The sequence below is a fragment of the Equus quagga genome, chromosome 15, assembly GCF_021613505.1.
Source record: "Equus quagga isolate Etosha38 chromosome 15, UCLA_HA_Equagga_1.0, whole genome shotgun sequence".
NCBI classification, from domain to species: Eukaryota; Metazoa; Chordata; class Mammalia; order Perissodactyla; family Equidae; genus Equus; species Equus quagga.
In genome coordinates this window covers 29,167,838-29,188,000 of record NC_060281.1, presented here as the reverse complement: position 1 = coordinate 29,188,000, position 20,163 = coordinate 29,167,838, and the positions used below count along the sequence as shown (strand labels likewise).

Here is a 20,163-nt window from a genome sequence, read left to right as displayed (position 1 = left end):
GCATTTCATTTGAGTTGAGTTTTCGGTACTTTTGAAATAGTACTCCCCCAACTCTTGGGCATCCTCCCTCACTCCCTGAGGTTTGAGTGGGACTGTTGATTATAATTTCCCACCTATCCCCACCTGAGGAGGACTCTCCACCCAAGTCTGGCCGTTCAGGCCCCTTCCTGGTTTTTGGCATTATGGTGCTAGAAGAACAGAATTTCGGAGATAAATGAGGCATGGAGATATCTGCATGGAGAAAACCAGGCTGCATGTGAGAGAATGAGGCCAATGTGCAAAGAGAAGCAGATAAGCAGAGATGAGAGATGGAGAGAGAAAGAGACCAAGTAACATTATTTGAGACCCTACGTCAACCATATCCGAAAATAAATCTACCCTTAAGTGTCCCAGCTTTCTGGGCCTCTATAGTTCCTATTTGTCTAAGCTAGTTTAAGTTGTTTTTTTCACATATAACTAAAATAATAATAATAATTTTTTTTTTAAAGATTGGCCCTGAGTGAACATCTGTTGTCAGTCTTACTCTTTTTTATCTTCTTCTTCCCCTCAAACCACCCCAGTACATAGTTATATATTCTAGCTGTAGGTCCCTCTAGTTCTGCTATGTGGGCCACCACCTCAGCATGGCCTGATGAGCGGTGCCATGTCTGTGCCCAGGATTCATATCTGCCAAACCCTGGGCCGCTGAAGTGGAGTATGCAAACTTAACCACTTGGCCATGGGGCCGGCCACTAAAATAATAATTTTTAATAGAGTACTCTATAGTAGATTTTCCAGATATACAAAAAATTGCATGGGACATACTTCTACTAAAAATTATTAATTGTTTATCTGAAATTCAACTTTAACTGGGCATTGTATATTTAGCTGACAACTCTACCCTACAGTGATATACAACAGTGTACCAGATGATGTGTCAAACCACATGAAAAATGTAACACATGAGTCACTGCTGTAAGATGTTTTTTTAGGAAGGGATAAAGTTAAGTAATTTAACTGGGTAATTGGAAAATACTTTTATATTAAAATAACCATAAATAAGATATAAGCTGTAACAACTGAAATGATTGGTAGAGGTACCTTAACAGATCAACCAATGAAACAGACTAAGAACCCAGAAATGAAACAGAATTTATAGAAGAGTTTAGAATACAATAAAAGTAGTATTTCAAATTAGTAGGAAAAACAATGGATTATTCAACAACTGGTGCTAGGATAACTGGATTGCTGTTTGTGAAAATAAAAATTAGGTTAGATCTCTATTCCACACGACTTGAAAATGAATTCCAGAAAGATAAAAGATATAAACATGAAAAAAATGACACAATAAAAGAAATATAGAGAATATTAGAGAATTTTTAAAAAAATCTCAGAGAGGGGAAGGCTTTCTAAGTATGACATAAAACCCAGAAACTGTAAAGGAATAGATAAATCAGTTTGACCAACAGATAAAGTTAAAATTTTTTTCATGATAAAAATCCCCCCAAATAAAGCCAAGGCCAAACAACAAATGGAAAAATATTTGCAACTCATATTACAGGCAAAGTTAATTTCCTTAATGTATAAAGAGTTCTCCACAAATCAAAAAGAAAATAATGAGACTAATAGACAAAGAGGCAAAGGGCATGAAAAGCCAGTCTATATAGAAGACGTAGACTCTTTAAGACTCTTAAACATATGAAACAATGCTCAAGTTTATACACAAGAGAAACACAAATTAAATTTATAATACAATGCCATTTTAACCTATCAGATTGAAAAGATGAAAAAGCACTCTCACGGGCTGGCCTGGTGGTACAGTGGTTAAGTGTGCACGTTTCGCTTCGGCGGCCCGGGGTTCGCTGGTTCGGATCCCAGGTGCGGACATGGCACTGCGTGTCAAGCCATGCTGTGGTAGGTGTCCCACGTATAATGTAGAGGAAGATGGGCACGCATGTTAGCTCAGAGCCAATCTTCCTCAGCAAAAAGAGGAAGATTGGCGGCAGATGTTAGCTCAGGGCTAATCTTCCTCAAAAAAAAAAAAAGCACTCTCAGGTACAACTACAATGGAGGGTGATTTGGCAGTATTTTTCAAAATTACAAATGCAAAGCTCTTTAACCCAGTAATTTCACTTTTTCTACAAATTTATCCTACAAATATATTTGCATATGTACGAATTAACTATGCACTGCAACATCAATGTAATAGCAAAAGACAAGACAGAATTTGTGTTCATTGATAGAGGCTGGTTAATAAATTGAGGTGTATCCATACAATGAAATACTATGCATTTGTAAAATAGAATCAGGAAACATACGTTTATGTTTGCATATGCATAGTCTATCTCTGGGAGGATATCTAAGAAACTGGTATTAGAGCTGTGGCTGGGGAACATATTCCTTTGTGCTTTTCTAATTTTCCACCATGTGTATTAGTTACCTATTCAAAAATAAATAAATAAAATACATTTTAAGCGTAAAATACCTAAGGAAAAAGTGAAATATTGTGAGTTTTTAAGACACCACACGAGTTCAAGGGCATTTCAAGCTCAGGTGAACCCTTGGGATTTTGACTCTAGACCTAGGGAAATGAGGGTAACAAATGAATTCTCTCAGTTGCCTGGAACACTCAGAAGAAAAGTGTGAAAAGCACTACTTTACAAGATAATAGGGCCCATGGGCAAGACATGGGGGAGATACCCCTTGGAACTTGGAGGTAAGATCCCCTCTGAGTCCTGGAAAACAGAAACCACTCTAGGTATTTAAAACAGAGAGAATTTAATTCAGAGAACTGGTTATATATGTGTTGGCAGATATAAAAAGTGAAACAGAGAACAGTGAAGTAGCCCAGAGATGAGCAAGAGCAAGAAGTTACTGGCACCCTTACACTGGAGGGACCCTTACACATGAAGGACATCATGTTACCAGAGCCCGGGGGCTGTGATCATCTGCTAGAAGTTGGAGCCAGGCAGGTAGGAGGAGACAGCCTGAGGTTGGGGGTGGGGTGAGAATACTCTGTTTTTTCCTTCAATCCCTCCAATCTCCAAAAGTGCCTCACATTGATAGAGCCCAGCAACTCAGCCTGGCGGCCAAACAGCATAGGAGTCCAGGCCACGCAGCCTTCACGTCAGCCCACCACCACTATACTGAAAAGATAAAGAGGAAAGATGACGAACAGGTTTGAGGCAAAATGGGTCCAGATCAGCACAGGGAGAAATTAGGGAAAAATCAAAACATAATTAATGAATCCATTCCCTTGAGAAGAATCGACTCAGGGTGCCTGCACAAAGGTGGGTTTCTAGAACTGCAATGTTAAGACCCAGACAGTACCCCCCCACATGTCCTTTATAGCTGGTTTGTCCAAACTAGGATCTAACCCTGGACAATACGCTACATCTGGTTGTTTTGTCTCTTAAAATATTTTAATCTAGAATGACACCTTTTCTTGACTTTGTGAAAGAGGCCAGTTGTCCTGCAGAATGTCCCACCTTTTCAATCTGTTTGCTGCCTTTTGCTTTCCTCTACTTTATCCTATAAACTTGATCAGATCCAAGTTAAACATTTTTGGTAAGAACACATCACAGTTGATAGTGTCTACTTAATGTTGGCATCTCAGCAGGAGACACATAATATCTGATTGTTCCATTAATAATGCTAAGATTTACTCTATTAGAGCGGTAAAGGCCTGACAACTTCATTGTGCAGCTAACTTTTCTTTTAAGACCAGGAAGTAATCTTTGTGGTACAGTTAATCTTGTTAGAGTGCAGTTTCCTCATCTGAAATGCGAATAATACTGGGTATTGAATAGATAAAATAAATTAATGCACTTAAAGCACCTAAGACATGGTAAACATTCAAATAAAGTAGCAATCAGTATTATTTTGGTTGCAACTCCACTATCAGAGAATGTGGAGTAGGAGAATCAAAAGTCTCTCCTCCAGTTCCTAATACTTATTTCTGTTTTCTGAAGGAGGAGTGAGGCCATTTTGGAATCTGATAGAGTAGGCTGAAAGTTTGGTGGTGTTGCTAGAACAGGTTATTTCTGTGGACAAGTTACTTCTATCAGTTTCCTCCAGTCTAAAGATAGCTGCCACGTGTGGAGGGCTTAGTATATACAGACATTGTACTAAACACTTTACAAGCATTTCCACATTTAATTCTGCCTTAAACCCCACAAGTAAGAATTATTACCCATATTTTTCAGACGAGGAAACTGAAGCTCAGAAAAATGAAATAACTTGTGCAAGCAGCACAGCTAGAAAGCTGTGAGACGGGACTCGAAACTGAGGATCCTACTATCTCCTGTGGTTAATGAGACTCAAAAAAGCGACGGTATGTAAATAGCTTGCGCCTGGCTTTACTGCCTTAAGAAACTCATTATTTCTCAGTTGTCACCTCCCCAGCAAGCTTTTCTGACTGTCTTACTTAAAGCTGAACTCCCCTCTTCCCTGCTTCATTTTCCCCCTCTCCCCCAGTACTTGGCTCCACCTAACCTGCTACATATTGACTTTATCATTGTTCTCCCCAATTCGAATGTCAACTCCATGAGGGCAAGGATTTTTGTTTTGGTCACTGCTGTCTTCTCAGCATTAATAACAGTGCCTAGCACAGAGCAAGCAATCATTAGATATTTGTTGACAGAATGAATAACAGGCTTCCGGAAGCGTCCAGTCAAGATGAAACAGAAGCGGATTGAACCTAAGGCACCCTTGTTCCTCCCGGTTCCCGCCTTCCTATAGGTGGAGGGAGGGGAAAGGAAAGCCCCGCCCCTCGCTCGCCTTAGATGCGAGTAAAGCCTTCGCAGCACAGCGCGGGAAGCGGATTGGACGACCCGGTAGGGTTTCTGAAGTCGCGCGTGACTCGTCGGTTTCTCGGCGTCGGCGCTTGCTGTGTGCGTCACTTCCGGGCGGCGCGGAACGGAGTGGTTAACGGCCTGTAGAGCACCATGCCCAAGTGAGTGGGGCCTGAATCTGGGGGTGTTCGCAGTTGAGGTCATGAATTGTGGCCCCGTGGGGGGAGCGCAGAGCCAGTTCTGGCCCTTGAAGCCTCTGGGGAAGCGTGAGGGTCTGGGGGCGGGAGGGAGACCGGAAGCTCTAGATACCCCTTTTAGAGTGTGGCGGTCGGCTCCGCGTAAGGCAACAAAAAAGCCTGATTTATGTCAGGACGCTCTGTTTGACGTCTTCGAATCCTGAGTAGGTCTTTTATTTTATTTTTACCTTCAAAGAACAGCACTTCGGTGGGTGGGCATCTACTAAGTGGTTGTCACCTTCTCTTTTTCTCTACCTTCCATCTCTTTCCAGGTTTTATTGTGACTACTGCGATACATACCTCACTCATGACTCTGTAAGTAGTGTTTTCAATTTCGAAAAATGTTATATGTAATAAATTAGGGTTTTCTTAAGGTGTAAGTTTGTGCTTTTCATCTTGCTGAGGTTTAAGCGCTACTGCTTAGAGAAAATAATTTGGGGTGTTTTTCTCCCCACCCTTCCTGGAACTGTCTTCATAATTTGAAGTTATTAGTCTTCCAGTAGTGAGTGTTTTCAGTGGAAATCCAAAATAATAAAGCTGATTGATTAAATTGGAAAGAAAGGCCTAAATTTGAAAGTGGCTACTTTGATTAAAAACTGCTTAGCAAATAATAACAGCAACTAAGATTGAATATTTACTGTGTGTCAGGCAGTGTTGCAGATGCTTTACATGTGTCATCGTGTTTAATGCTCATGATAATCCTATGAGGTTAGTATTATCTCCATTTTACAGAGGAGGAATCTGAGGCAGAGTGTGGACAAATAACTGACTGGATGTTGCAAAACCAGTAAGTTGAATAGAGCTGGAAGATAGGCCTAGCAGTCTAACTCCAGAGCTTCTATACCAGCAGCTCTCAAGCTTCCTGTCTCATGGTCCTGTTATACTCTTAAAAGTTACTGTTATGTATAAACAAAAAATTAGTGGGTTATGTCTATTAATACTTGCTGTATTTGAAATTAAAATTTCATTAAAAAATACTTAGTAATTTAAAAGTAACAATAACAGACTTTTTACTTATAACGCAAATAACATTTTAACAGTGAAAGATAAATGTTTTCCAAAACAAAAATTTTAGTATGAAGAATGATATTTTTTTAAGAAGAATTTCTTTTTTTTTAAGATTGGCCCTGAGCTAACATCTGTTGACAGTCCTACTCTTCTTCTTGCCCCCAAAGCACCCAAGTACATAGTTGTGTGTTCTAGTTATAGGACCTCCTAGTTCTGCTGTTTGGGATTCTGCCTCAGCATGGCTTGATGAGCGGTGCTAGGTCCGCGCCAGGATCCGAACCGGTGAAACCCCGGGTCACCGCAGTGGAGTGTGCAAACTTAGCCAGCCGGCCACAGGGCCAGCCCCTTGAATGGCATTGTTTTAACATTTTTTGGAAACCTCTTTATGTCTGACTTAATGGAAGATGGCTAGATTCTCGTCCTCTGCATTAAATTTGTTGCACTGTGTTGTTTTGGTCAAATTATTTGAAGAATCCAGCTTCACATGGATATATAGTTGAAAAGAAGAGAATTTTAATAGCCTTTTTAGATAATTATGAGTGTTCTTTAATACTTTATATTACTGTACCAAAATCCAACACGTGGTTAATTGCAGTATGGAATCTGAAACCATATCAAACTTTCCACACTCTGTTACATTAAAATTCACTGGTCTGTCTTGCACTTCGAGTGGATCTTTTATTATGTATGATTTTGTAACATGCTTTGGTCATTTGGAAAATATTGCTTTACTCAGTTATGCAGGTGTTCTAAGTGGTGACACGTTTAACTATGTAATATAAAAAGTCAGTCGTTAATGTCATAGTCTAATCAGAAATGGCTTTTATGTATTGGGAGGCTGACAAGCTCATGGTGGCAGACCAGGTTTTCTGAAATTCTAATTTGTCTTTGAAAGCTTAAACTTTATCATTGGCAACAAATACTATCTATTGTTTTCCTTGAAGTGACAGGCTCACTTCATTTATCTTTGAGAAGTTTGAATAACCAGTTTGTTTCTCAATTGCTTTCAAGTAAAAATGATGTTCTGTCAGTGAAGCAGCTGGTAGAGCTCACAACTTGAACAATTGCATGCCTGCTTTTCCTTGAAATAGCATTATATTTTGGCATGCAGCAGAAGCACTTTGTATTTACTTCCCATTTGTCACCTAAATATTAAAAAGACATGAACTCAAAGGTTGAGATTTAATAAAATTAATAATTTTACTGCTTCATCAAGGTGTCTTAGTGAAACTGGCCTTTTTCCCCCTGTAAATACATGAGATTGAAAAATACAGTGATCACTAATGCATTGGGTTGTCATTGCCTTGATTCATTCTAAAGTGCCAGGAGTTTCGCATCATCAGTGCAAATGTCATTACAGTGAAAAAGGAAAGTAATGGCTTAGTTTTATTATGAAATTACTTTGACCTTGCAGACCCCCTGAAAGGTGGTTCTAAGACACCGTTGGGTATCTGTGGGCCACACCTTGAGAACTGCAGCTCTCTACCTTTCTACCTGTGCAGAAACCCGATTAAATCAGAACTCTTGGTTATTTTCATCTTGAGTAGTAGCTGCAGGAACCTAGCCAATGATTTCTTTGTTTTCACTTCATTTGGAATTCTTTCTAACACACAGCCAGATGTAGTTCAGCATTAGTGTATTTGTGGAACATGTTAGTAGGGCAGTTCCTCTTGAAGAAAAATAGTTCTGAATAGTATTATAGGTCGTCCCGGAGGAGACCCCCTCCATTAAGTTGGTATTGGTGGTAGCTTGCCTGTAGATCCCCAGTCTTGTTCTTGTTTTGTTTTTTCTCTAATCTCCTCTCTAGGTCAAACACCTAGTCATAATTTTCTGAAGTTGTTAGTAGGAGACTATGCCTTTCTATCCTTTTTCAGCACTAGATTGTCGTATACCCACTCATCTTGCTGATGTCAGAATTCAGAGAATTGAAATGTCCCTCTTTATAATAAGTGTCTACGAGAAACATCAGGAATCCTTGTAATACTGTTGTTCTATCATGATATCCTGTGAAAACAGTAGGAAATTTCCATGATGGTTGAAGCAATTCCCTGTGGTCGACTTTGAAATGTACAAAACATTCAGTGCTGTAATTTTTGAACTTTTGCTTGTTCTTGGGCATAATTTTGTTATTACGCTTAAGGCTTCCTTGTTGTGTTAGTGTCAGCAGTGGTTTGGGAGACAGGGAAAGACAGTCTTTGTTCACGTAGCGTTGGTCATGTCTGCTGCTGCTGAAGCAGTCCTGTGAGGAGCGGGTATACCAGTAGGAGGTAAGTAGGCAGCCATGAGGAGCGTCTGAATGAGACCCGGATTCCAGGCCTTGGCTTCCTGTTTACCAGCTCTGTGTTTTGAGACAAGTCCTTAAGCATAAATAGAAGATAATAATCTTGTGATTTTTTCCATCAATTTTGTTGAGTTGTAATTTGTGTTCAGTTAAATGCACACATTTTAAGTGTCCAGTTTGATGACGTGTCAAATGATTACACCTTGATGTATATATACATCAAGATAGAGAACATTTCCATCATCTCAGAAAGTTCCCTCGTATTCCTTTGCAATCTCCTGCACCCCTGGCCCCTGCTGATCTGGTTTTTATTACTAAAGATCAGTATTACTGATTTTAAAGCTTGATGTGAATGGACTCTTACAGTATATACTCTGTGTATGTGTGTCTCATTTCTTTTGATTGGCATGTGTTTGAGAGTCATCCACTTTGCATGTATCAGTGATAAGTTCTTTCTGATTAGTAGTCCATTGTACTGTGCACTTGTGATTTTTATAAAGATTGAGACACTGTTTGTAAAGTACGTAGCATGGTGTCTGGCTCGTTGTAAATGTTAACTTAAAAAAACAAAAGATTAAGTGTGTAGAGTCTATTATATGTCAGTTTTACCTCAATAAAACTGTTTAAAAAAGAACAGGGTGCTGGCCCCGTGGCTGAGTGGTTAAGTTCACGTGCTCTGCTTCGGCAGCCCAGGGTTTTGCCAGTTTGGGTCCTGGGCACGGACATGGCACCGCTCATCAGGCCACATTGAGGTGGTGTCCCACATGCCACAATTAGAAGGACCCACAACTCAAATATACAACTATGTACTTGGGGGATTTGGGGAGAAGAAGCAGAAGGAAAAAAAAAAAGATGGGTAACAGTTGTTAGCTCAGGTCCCAGTCTTAAAAAAAAAAAAAGGAACAGAAGGATTAGTGGGGTAGAGACAAAGGTCAGGATGTGATCGTATAGAGTCTATATTCTAGAGTCATAGTCCTTTAAAAGAATATATTCTGATACACTGTTATTTAAATGTAGGTAAGCCGGGTTATTTTTCCAGGAAATGACCTAAGAAAGGGCATTAAAACGGCATTGTGTTCTAGATCAGGGGTTTGCAAACTTTTTCTTAAAGTGTCAGATTGTAATTATTTTAGGTTTGTGAACTATATGGTCTTTTTGCAATTACTCTGATGTTGTAGAGAGAAGATATAGACAATACATGAACCAATGAATGTGGCTGTGTTCCAGTACTTTTTTTTTTTTTTTTTTTTAACAAAATCTGGTGGCTGGCCCATGGGCCATAGTTTGCTGACCCCTGGTTTAGATAATAAATATAGTAGATAAATTACCACAATACATTGTTGGATAATGTTTACAAGTGATGCTTTAGCACTGAGCTAAAGCTGCTGAAGGTGGCCAGGCTACCTATGTAAAGGTAAGGCTTTATAAAATTTCTAGTTTTGGAAGTGTGTTTCTGTGACATGACGTTTTTGTTTTACAGCCGTCTGTGAGAAAGACACACTGCAGTGGTAGGAAACACAAAGAGAATGTGAAAGACTACTATCAGAAATGGATGGAAGAGCAGGCTCAGAGCCTGATTGACAAAACAAGTATGTTTCAGTCTCCTGTTCTGATGTGGTAGAATGGTCCCATTCTTTCTTGTCCCTGTCTCTGTTGCTTTTCACAGAAGCAACTCATTCTGAATGGTAAATAGGAGCATTCTGGTGTGTTGAATGAAAGAAGGGGAAGGTCATTGGTTTCCCAGGGATATATGAACACATTAATATTAATTATTGGGGTTAGATCAATCAGTTATTGGTTAGACTGGGAAGTTGGGTAGAGAAGAATGAGTTACCTAATACTTTTTATTGATGTGGACCAGATTTTGTAGCAAATTTATATAAAACCTCCTTTGTCGTGATCCATAGTTTTTAGGACTGTTTTCCTGTTAGAGTAGGAAAAGGTTGGGGGTGGGTTTGTAGGTATCTTCGAAGAGTTTGAGAGACTTTGAGTTTCTTATTCTTTGTAGTCCTGGCAAAGATAACTGATCAAAAAGGAAGTAACTGATGTGCTAGAATAGTCTGGGTATGCTTTGGACTCCTGTGGTACCTGCCATACTCTTTGTTTAGGAACACTTTTGTTGTTTAGGCTAGTTGAGTCCAAGTCACTGACAGAAGGACATGTTGCCTTTCTACGATAGATCATTCTGGTGTATTCGAAATGTGGCCTTTTTTAAACCAATTATTGTACTCAGAGCTGGCAGGCAAATGTGGACTTTGTGATGTGATTTTTTTCAAAAAAGCCAAACTATTATGGAAAATTCCAAACAAAGTAGAAGTTTAATGAATGAACCTCCATGGCTGCTCCTGCCCCTGTTCCCTTCACCCGGCTGCAGCAGTCTTGTTTTATGTATACCACGGTTCTCAGACTTAGCACTGTTGACTTTGGGGGCCAGATAATTCTTTGTTGTGGGGGCTGTCCTCTGCATTGTAGGATGTTCAGCAGCAGCCCTAACATCTGCCCACTAGATACCAGTAGCAATTCTCAGTTGTGACAACTAAAAATATCTCCAAGCATTGCCCAGTGTCCCCAGGGGGGCAAAATTGCCCCTGATTGAGAGCCACTGAATATCTTCATCTACTCCCTTTCTCTCTCCTGGATTATTAAGGAGCAAATCTCAGAGATAGTCTCATTTCATTTGAAAAAATAAATTACGTTTTTTTCTCTATTTGAGAAGATGTTAGAAATTTCTTAGTATTAATAGTTAGCATTATATTCGTTTAGTTATTTTTCATATGCAGCAGAAGAGTTTAGGATGAGTAAGCATTTTTGATGGAAGACTTTTGGAGGAGAGGAGGGGAGTCCTCAGGGACACACCTCATCATGGCCATGATTGTGTTGATATTGAGTCTGCTACTGAGCCAATGGCTTAGCCACTCCCTCTTCAGTCTTTATAAGCTGTCCTTGTACACAGAGTGTGGGAGGTGCCTTTTTGACTGGAAAAGCTCTTATTGGGATATGATTCCTTATAGAGTACAGGCTCTAGTCAGAGGACTATAAATAGCTGTTCCTAAATCTCTGCTCTACGTCAGTTCTTTGGATCTGGTTCTTATTAATTATCAGTGATTTACCTGAGTGATTTGACCTCCTTTGCCCTGGTAGGGTGGAGTGGAGTGGGGTTGTGCCTGGGCTGTGGACTGCATGAATTAGGTAGGGCTTACATTCAGGAATAGACTTTATGAGTGTGTATTTAGTATTTATTTATGATTCCTTTCTAAAACAAAATATAAATGATCTTCAATTTCTTTTGTTTTCATTTGTGTCTCATATTGTCTGAAAGAAAAATTAAAAGTTGATTGTATTGGACATTTTTTAAGATCATAATCCGCCTCAGAGCAGGCTCTTGCTTTGAGATCTTTGTTCCTTTCACATCTCTTAGCTCAGTGCCTTCATTTCAAAACTGGTAAACCAAGATGGTGTGTTGTTTTGACTCAGAACAGCATGTATAGGAAGGATAGAAGTTTTACTAAGCTTGGCCTTTGGGCAGGTATTGCACATTTTTCAAACAAAACTATGAATGATTTGAATTGGTTACAAACCACATCTGTATTAAAGATATGTGCTTCTCTTTGGTAAGACATTGATAGATGGGAGGTTTTCACTCCAATCTCCCAGAATTAACTCAGCCAAAGAAAGTGATTATTTTAGTAAATGGGTTGTTGAATTCTTATTCAGTGTGTGTGCTTTTTTTTCTCACTCTCTCCAAAGCCGCTGCATTTCAACAAGGAAAGATACCTCCGACTCCATTCTCTGCTCCTCCTCCTGCAGGGGCAATGATCCCACCTCCTCCTAGTCTCCGTAAGTTTATGAAGTTTTTATCTTAAGGGGTGTAACTGGGCAGATTATCTTTTTTTGGGTGAGGAAGCTTGTCTCTGAGCTAACATTCGTTGCCAGTCTTCCTCTTTTTGTTTGAGGAAGATTGTCACTGAGCTAACATCTGTGCCAATCTTCCTCTATTTTATGTGGCTGGCTGCCACAGTGTGGCTTGATGAGCAGTGCTAGGTCTGCACCTGGGATCCGAAGCTGCGAACCCTGGGCTGCTGAAGCAGAATAGGCAAACTTAACCATGACACCACTGGGCTGGCCCCCAGGTTATTTTTTGATTTTGCTAGATTATCTCACAGTTGGCTTTCAAATGCTCATTGAATGAATACATAGATAGTAATAGAAAACAACTTTAGTGGTATAATTTCTGAAATATCTTTAGAGTATCTTCTGATTGCATTATTAGTAGGATATTGTATTTGTGGCATCCCAGGCGTGGATCTGAGACAGATTCAGTGGAAAGCTCAGAATGTACCTGTGATTAGATGAGCTCATATATGAAGAGGTATTGCTGAGTACATTATTTATTGTTGCGAACACAACACTGGAGGATTGAAGTAGCTGGTAAACTCCTCAGTCTTTCTTCCTATTTTCTAACCTACCTAATACCAATATATGTATCTTGTGAATGATGGGAATTGGATAGTCGAAAGTGAAGTAGATCAAAGGCCTCTTCTCTTTGGAGTTTTGCTGTTTCTGCATGGCAGACAGGAGGAGATTGAGTAACTAGGTTTTAAGTTCTTTGACTTTCCTGGGAGGGTTCAGACTGAAATTAAACTCAGACCTAAACTCAATCCTATGAGTAATCATGGGTATAAATACATTTCTCTGTATTCTCTGTAGGCTGTTTATAATATTTGCACACTAATGCAGGTGGACCGCTCATGGCCCACCAAAGCCTTCCTGGGCTTCTGCCATCCTGGGACCTGGTCAGGTCTCTGCTCACAGCAGCTCCCAGGTCACCTCTCTCTCTCTATCCTGACTGGCTGGCACTCAAGTCCACTATTATTATTATTATTATTATTATTATTATTATTATTATTATTATTTAGTGAGGAAGATTGGCCCTGAGCTAACATCTATTGCCAATCTTTCTTCTTTTTGCTTGAGGAAGTTTGTCCCTGAGCTAACATCTGTGCTAGTCTTCCTCTACTTTGTATGTGAGATGCTGCCACAGCATGGCTTGACAAGCAGTGTATATCTCTGTGCCCAGGATCCAAACCTCTGAACCCTGGGCCACTGAGGGGAGCATGCAAACTTAACCACCGGGCCACCGGGCCAGCATCTCAACTCCATTATTTTTAACAGCAGAGGTCTATGGTATGAATGTACCGTAATTCACCTCACCTTTTCTTGTTGTTGGACATGTAAGTTGTTCCAAATTGTTGCTATTGTAAATGATACTGTTAGGAATACTTCTGCATATACATGTTTGTATTTCCAAAGAATCTTTTAAACCTAGGTTTTGATTTTTTTTTTCTTAAAGATCTGAAATTAGGTACTTGGGGCTTATGTACATCAGCTTTTTTCTTAGGTGCTCTGCAGAAGGTATAATACCCCCTTTTTAAAAATTAAACTCTCTTAGAATTTTTTTAACCTGAGGAGCCTGACTTAATTTTATACTTCTGTCTAGGCAGGCTTGTTCTTGCTTTTTGGTCATAGAGTAACTGAAGATTTGTGGCATGCTGATTTTTTTGAATCTTCTGTTAGAAAAGAAACCATGAGGAGTCTTTTGTTACAGAATTTGGACCAGATCATAAGACCCTATTTGTTTCATTAAGAACAGAAAATGGTAATATATAAGTATATCTTAACCTCAGGCCCCATTCTTTATTTCAGCGGGTCCTCCTCGCCCTGGTATGATGCCAGCACCTCATATGGGAGGTCCGCCCATGATGCCAATGATGGGTCCTCCTCCTCCTGGGATGATGCCAGTGGGACCTGGTAAGTTTGAATCTCTTTCCTTCTAGGATGCTCCATTGTCTTGTAATTCTCCATTTAAATGGAATTCTTAATTAGCTGTCTAAATGTGTTATTGCAACAAATTACATTTGGTGAATCTGTAATGATAAAGAAAAAGAAATATTTGGTTTATCACTCTAATTGGATGGTATCCAAAGAGCATGTGCTACTAAAAGCGGGGTAAGGCTGCCTCTTTTTTTCTTCTTCTCCCTCCCTCCTGTTTCCTTGACTTCTGACTTGTGGCCTTTTATAACGAAGAGAAAGATAGATGAGCTTGTTCCGCTGGAGGATAGAGGGAAGGGTGGATATATACTTGTGCTGCTACTTTTCTCAGTTTTGATTTGGAACAGAGCTACCTCCTATTGCTGATTTAGTCTTGCAGCTTAACTAGGCCAAATTAGTACAGGAAAAGGGTCTTAGGCGTGGTGGTCTTTTATTCAGGACGGGAAAAAAACTTACACCTCAAGCATTTTAACATAAACTTAAATGTACATTAATTTGCAAATTTTTCTGATACTTTGTCAGGGCCGTTGCTTTGAGAACGAGTCTCCTAATTAGAACACCATATACTTCTTGCATGAACCAATAAACTACCCATAATGCATCCTTTACCAGCTGTAGTTTCATTTTCTTTGAAGTGGTTAGAGACCTTGTGAGGCACTCTAGTTCCAGTCTTTTATGATCGTCTCACCTACCAAATCTGTGAGCACCTTTTGGGGATGATTTGCCTCAGTCTAAGTATCAACTTAGTTTTAGAGAAGCAGTTCTTTTTTCACACTCATATTTTGTTGGTTTGAAGAATAAATTATGTAATTAGAGTAAATACAGCTGACATGAGAAGCCTACAATTCAGCTGGTAAGACAAGGTGCAAAGAAAGGTATAAGAGTTGCTTCCCAGCCAGAAGCATTCAGTGTGCTTGCTGTGGCTATCACTTAGAGGGGTGGGAGAGTATAGATAAAAAGAGTTCCTGCCTTACTGGCTTGTGAACCCAAAACACATTCAAAGTGACTTGGATGGCTTCTTTTGCATTCTTAAATCAGGGTCACAAATTCAAATTCCTGGAGGGATTAGGGTTGTGGTGACTGGGGAATATATGACATCTAAAGAAGGCTTCTAGAACTCAGCTTCAGCCTGTGGTTGACATTTGAGAATGCAGGCTTGGTGTTTCCACTTTTCCACTTATATTGTCTTTAACGAGGATAAAATAGTAAGATTATGGAATTTGCATTAAAATAATTGAGTATTTGGGGGGTGGGCAGGGATGAGAATGGATGGGGATAAGATAAACAAAGTTGGCCATGGGTGGATGATTGTGAAAGCTGGATGATGGGTACATGGATGTTCATTATACTTTTTTCCTATTCTTGTGGATGTTTGGACATTTCCACAATAAAAAGTTGAAAAAAACAAATCTAGACTGACTTATTAGTAATTAGACTTATTAGTTGCCAACTAATTAAAATTAAATGCACTTTGGAGACCAAAGAAAACAAGTTTATAGGTCCCTTGTTTTCAATCTTTGGTCTAGATCAGTTTTCTCTAAGAAATGCTGAATATAGGTTATGTTATGCTGGGATTTTTTAATAAGATATTTATAAGTTTAGTATTCACTGTTCTTGTTGAAATTGATCTTAAAAAAATTCTGTACCTGTTGGATTTTGTGTCTTTTATATACTTGTATTTTACTTTTTGTGATAGGCTATATTCAGATGTGAATATAGTTTTCTCTTGAACCATTTATTGCAAGCCTTTAATCAAAACGATTTACTTAAAAATAAATAGGTAAAATTTTATTTTTTCCTTTTTGCTGAGGAAGATTAGCTCTGAGCTAACATCTGTTGGCAGTCTTCCTCTTTTTTTGCTTGAGGAGGACTAGCCCTGAGCTAACATCCATGCCAGTCTTCCTCCACCTTATATGTGGGTCGCTACCACAGCATGGCTGACAAGTGGTGTAGGTCCGTGCATGGGATCTGAACCTGCAAACCCAGCCGCCAAAGTGGAGCACGCTGAACTTAACCTCTAGGCCACAGGGCCTGCCCCCTAAAATTTGATGTTTAGAAAGACAATATGTAACATGAAAATGAGGCATAATAGAATGAATACCTGTGAACCCAACACCCAGCTGAGGAAGTAGAACATTACCAGTTCTGTGAAACTGCCTGTGTTCCTCCCCATCCTCCACCTCTCTGCTTGCCCTCCCTTCCCTGGCTCATTTATTTGGCTGATGTATTGATGAGACACTTTAAAAAATTCATTAATACTTCCTAAAATGCGTTAGAAAAATCAGATTTTTGTGTGTGTGCTGATTGTTATAAATCACATTATTGCCTGTTATTTTTCTTGACTTGAGCTAAGTATGGTTACTGACAGGTTCCCAGCATGGGCCTCCTGCTCACCTTTCCTACAGCTCCGACCAAACGCTTAGTGGTAAGACTGTCCTCTGTGCCTGTGTACATCCATGAATAGCTCCTGGTTATATGGTGGATAGAGCTAATTAAAAGAGCTGACTGAATAACATGTGACTTAGTTGAGAATTTCCCTGAGTGAGTAAAAAAGATCAATTTAGGGAACTAGTATCTGGAAAGCAGTGGTGGTTTCTGGCAAACAGTCTATTAATAGTTTCCCCCTTACTATCATTAGATCATGATTCCCATATGGTTCTTGTGTTGACCTTTTTGTTTTTTGTTTGAGAATGTCTAAGTAATTGACAGATGTGATGGATTTGTTGCATTTCTTCTGTCCAGTATGTCTTTTTTCCAGCATTTTGCAGGGGGGGCTACTTTTTTGTCTTTAATTAGAAAGTCCCATCAAGCTCTCTCATAAGTAGTATTTTCTGACTCTCCTTTTTCCTTTTCTTTATTTTGTCCTGTAGCTCCTGGAATGAGGCCACCTATGGGAGGCCACATGCCAATGATGCCCGGGCCCCCAATGATGAGACCACCTGCCCGTCCCATGATGGTACCCACTCGTCCAGGAATGACTCGACCAGACAGATAAGGAGAGAGGGGAGCCTCTTTCTATCGTTTTATATTACTTGTTCTACTTCACCAGGAGATCATGGTGCTGTGACTCTGGGTGTTTTCTGACAGCCTGACAAGGAAGACTTGCTCCCTATCCCATCAAAGAGAGAATCGTTTTGGAGGGGAGTGGTGGGACAAAAAAAGCAGCGGTTTTCATTTGTATTGTGAAATGTGAAAATAAAATTGTCAGCTCTTTTAGTTAAAAATGTGTTCCCTTTTTTCTCTCCTCTGTATTCTTCGTGTATTATAAAGGAGATGAAGCATTTCAGTTGTGTTTCTCTGGCTCATTCTCTCTTTAGCATGCCCTCTGCATGACATTCTTTTCCCTTAGCTATAGAGTAGATCCCTTTGGGCACCCTGCCTTTATTTAGTAAAGTTCTCTTGTACAAGACTTGGGTAAATCTCACACTTGTAGAGCTTTTGTTGATTAAAATAATAAACAGCACAGTTGGTTAATTTTTCATGTGAATACTACTTTGTCTAGTAAGTGAAAGATTTTAAGTCTTTTATGCTGAAGTAGGGAAAAAGACTTCACAGTGAATGCATGTCAGCCAAAAATGGCAAGAATTGCCTTAACTTCAGCTTCTTCTTTCTCTCAGCTCCTCTTTTTCTTGGGTTTCAAATAATCAGAAAACTTTCCTTTTTTTTTTGAGGAAGATTAGCCCCGAGCTAACTGCTGCTAGTCCTCCTCTTTTCGCTGAGGGAGACTGGCCCTGAGCTAAGATCCATGCCCATCTTCCTCTACTTTATCTGTGGGACACCTACCACAGCATGCCAGCTTGCCAAGCGGTGCCATGTCTGCACCCAGGATCCGAACAAGTGAACCCAGGCTGCTGAAGCGGATTGTGTGCACTTAACCGCTGCGCCACCAGGCCGGCCCCAGAAAACTTTCTAATAGCCGTGGTAAAATTATACAGATTTCCATGGTATAGAAGGTGTCTTCAGACTATCATTGTTATATCACTGGGCTAACGTAGAATTTTTCAGGGAAGCACCTAGGAAGTAAACCATTGGCTTTGGTTCATGTTTAGCTCAGTGTAAAATCTAAACTCCTATTTCACATTGAAAATGGGAGTGAAAATTGTTATAACCTCCAGGGAGGGCAACTTGGCAATATCTGTCAGAATTACAATACCTATATTCTTTGACATAGCATTTCCACATCTAGGAATTTTTCCTCTAGATAGACTTGCACATGTGCTAAATGACAAGATTATGCATTGCAGCAAAAGACTGGAAATAACATAGATATCCAGTGAAAGGGGAATGATTTGTTAAGTATGATATATCCACAAAATGGGATATACCATGCAGATTAAAACAGAATAAGGAAGCTCTACGTACTAATGGGGAAAGATCTCCAAGACACACATTGTTCTGCACCTCGGTTTATTCACATAACAATGTATTGTTCACTGCTGTCCTTTTTTAAAGGAAATATCCGTATGTGCCTGTGTATGCATAAAGGATCTCTGGAAGGGCAGATAAGCAACTGGTAATATTGGTTGCTCATGAAGGATAAATGGTTGGCTAGAGGACAGGGATGAAGGAGAAAGCCTTGTCACCTTTTTGTAGCGTTTGGATTTTGAATCATTGTTTAAAAAACACGACAAATCACCTTTGCCACCTGAGGTTGTTGTTATAGTGATGTTATGGCAGAGGGTGCCCTAAACCAGCAGTTTACAACCTGGTTGATGATCAGAATCATGGGGGACCTTTTTCAAACTAAAGATTCCAGATTTTATTTTATTTTTTTTCCTTAAAGATTGGCACCTGAGCTAACAACTGTTGCCAATCTTTCTGTTTTTCTCTCTGCTTTTTCTCCTCAAATCCCCCCAGTACATAGTTGTATATTTTAGTTGTGGGTCCTTCTAGTTGTGGCACGTGGGACGCTGCCTCAGCGTGGCCTGATGAGCGGTGCCATGTCTGCGCCCAGGATGCGAACCAGCGAAACCCTGGGCCACTGCAGTGGAGCATGTGAACTTAACCGCTCTGCCACAGGGCCGGCCCCAGATTCCAGATTTTGACTCAATATATTTGGAGTGGGGCTTAGGAAATTTGCATTTTAGGAAAGCTCCCTAGGGAATTTTGATTATTAATGGGTTTGGCAAACTCTGTCTTAGGGATCTGTTCTACTCAAGAATATAACTCTGTATGTATGTGTGTGTCTATAATTTTTAAAAGATTTGTAGCTAGAAATTGAAATGGCAGTAGGTGGGTTTCCTTTTTTTTTTTAGAAACGTGAATATTTTGAAGAGGGGCTAATTTAGGCAAATAAACCACCTTATCTAGGTAAAAAAGAGATCTGAAATAGAAATCCTGACAAAGAGATGATCTTTATGCTCAGCCTCTGTAAAAGCTGTCAGCTTCCTAATCTGAGCCTTTGCCAGGACTACTTGTTGCATTTTAGTTTCTCAGCGTCACATCTTTTTAAGAAGGACTTAAGTCTTAGAAATGATAGTTTATATATCTGACTTTTATGGCTCAGATTTGTTATTAAAACCTGCTGCAGACCTAAGAGTTTGTTAGGGGAAAGCTTGCCAACTGAGCTTACATGAGACTCAGCAAGTTCTGGTTGGATGGCTCAGTCAGGCTCAGGTGTATAAACAGAAAGCCCACAGTCAGGCTCAGGTGTATACACAGAAAGCCCACAGATAGCTATGTAGGTTTTTATTTTTATTTTTTATTTATTTATTTTTATTTTTATTTTTTATTTTTTTATTAATGTTATGATAGATTACAACCTTGTGAGATTTCAGTTGTACATTTTTGTTAGTCATGTTGTGGGTACACCACTTCCCCCTCCGTACCCTCCCCCCACCCCCCCTTTTCCCTGGTAACCACCTATCAGATCTCCTTCTCAATATACTAATTTCCACCTATGAGTGGAGTCATATAGAGTTCGTCTTTCTCTGACTGACTTATTTCGCTTAACATAATGCCCTCGAGGTCCATCCATGTTGTTGTGAATGGGCCAATTTCGTCTTTTTTTTTGGCTGAGTAGTATTCCATTGTGTAT

The 20,163-nt window shown here is 39.7% G+C and overlaps 1 protein-coding gene across 1 annotated transcript; it reads left to right on the top strand.

Moving 5' to 3' along the window:
• The first annotated feature begins 4,825 nt into the window (after positions 1 to 4,825).
• On the top strand, positions 4,826 to 17,350 carry SNRPC (small nuclear ribonucleoprotein polypeptide C). Its single transcript, XM_046641458.1, has 6 exons — positions 4,826 to 4,933; positions 5,281 to 5,323; positions 9,778 to 9,886; positions 12,045 to 12,134; positions 14,001 to 14,105; positions 16,997 to 17,350. The coding sequence occupies exons 1-6, from the start codon at positions 4,926 to 4,928 to the stop codon at positions 17,119 to 17,121; spliced, it is 480 nt and encodes a 159-aa protein (XP_046497414.1). The 5' UTR covers positions 4,826 to 4,925; the 3' UTR covers positions 17,122 to 17,350.
• Positions 17,351 to 20,163: the final 2,813 nt, after the last annotated feature.

Coding starts and splice junctions, on each gene's coding strand:
- SNRPC (XM_046641458.1), top strand. Junction 5,324..9,777: donor CATACCTCACTCATGACTCT/GTAAGTAGTGTT, acceptor TTTGTTTTACAG/CCGTCTGTGAGAAAGACACA. Junction 12,135..14,000: donor CCCACCTCCTCCTAGTCTCC/GTAAGTTTATGA, acceptor TCTTTATTTCAG/CGGGTCCTCCTCGCCCTGGT.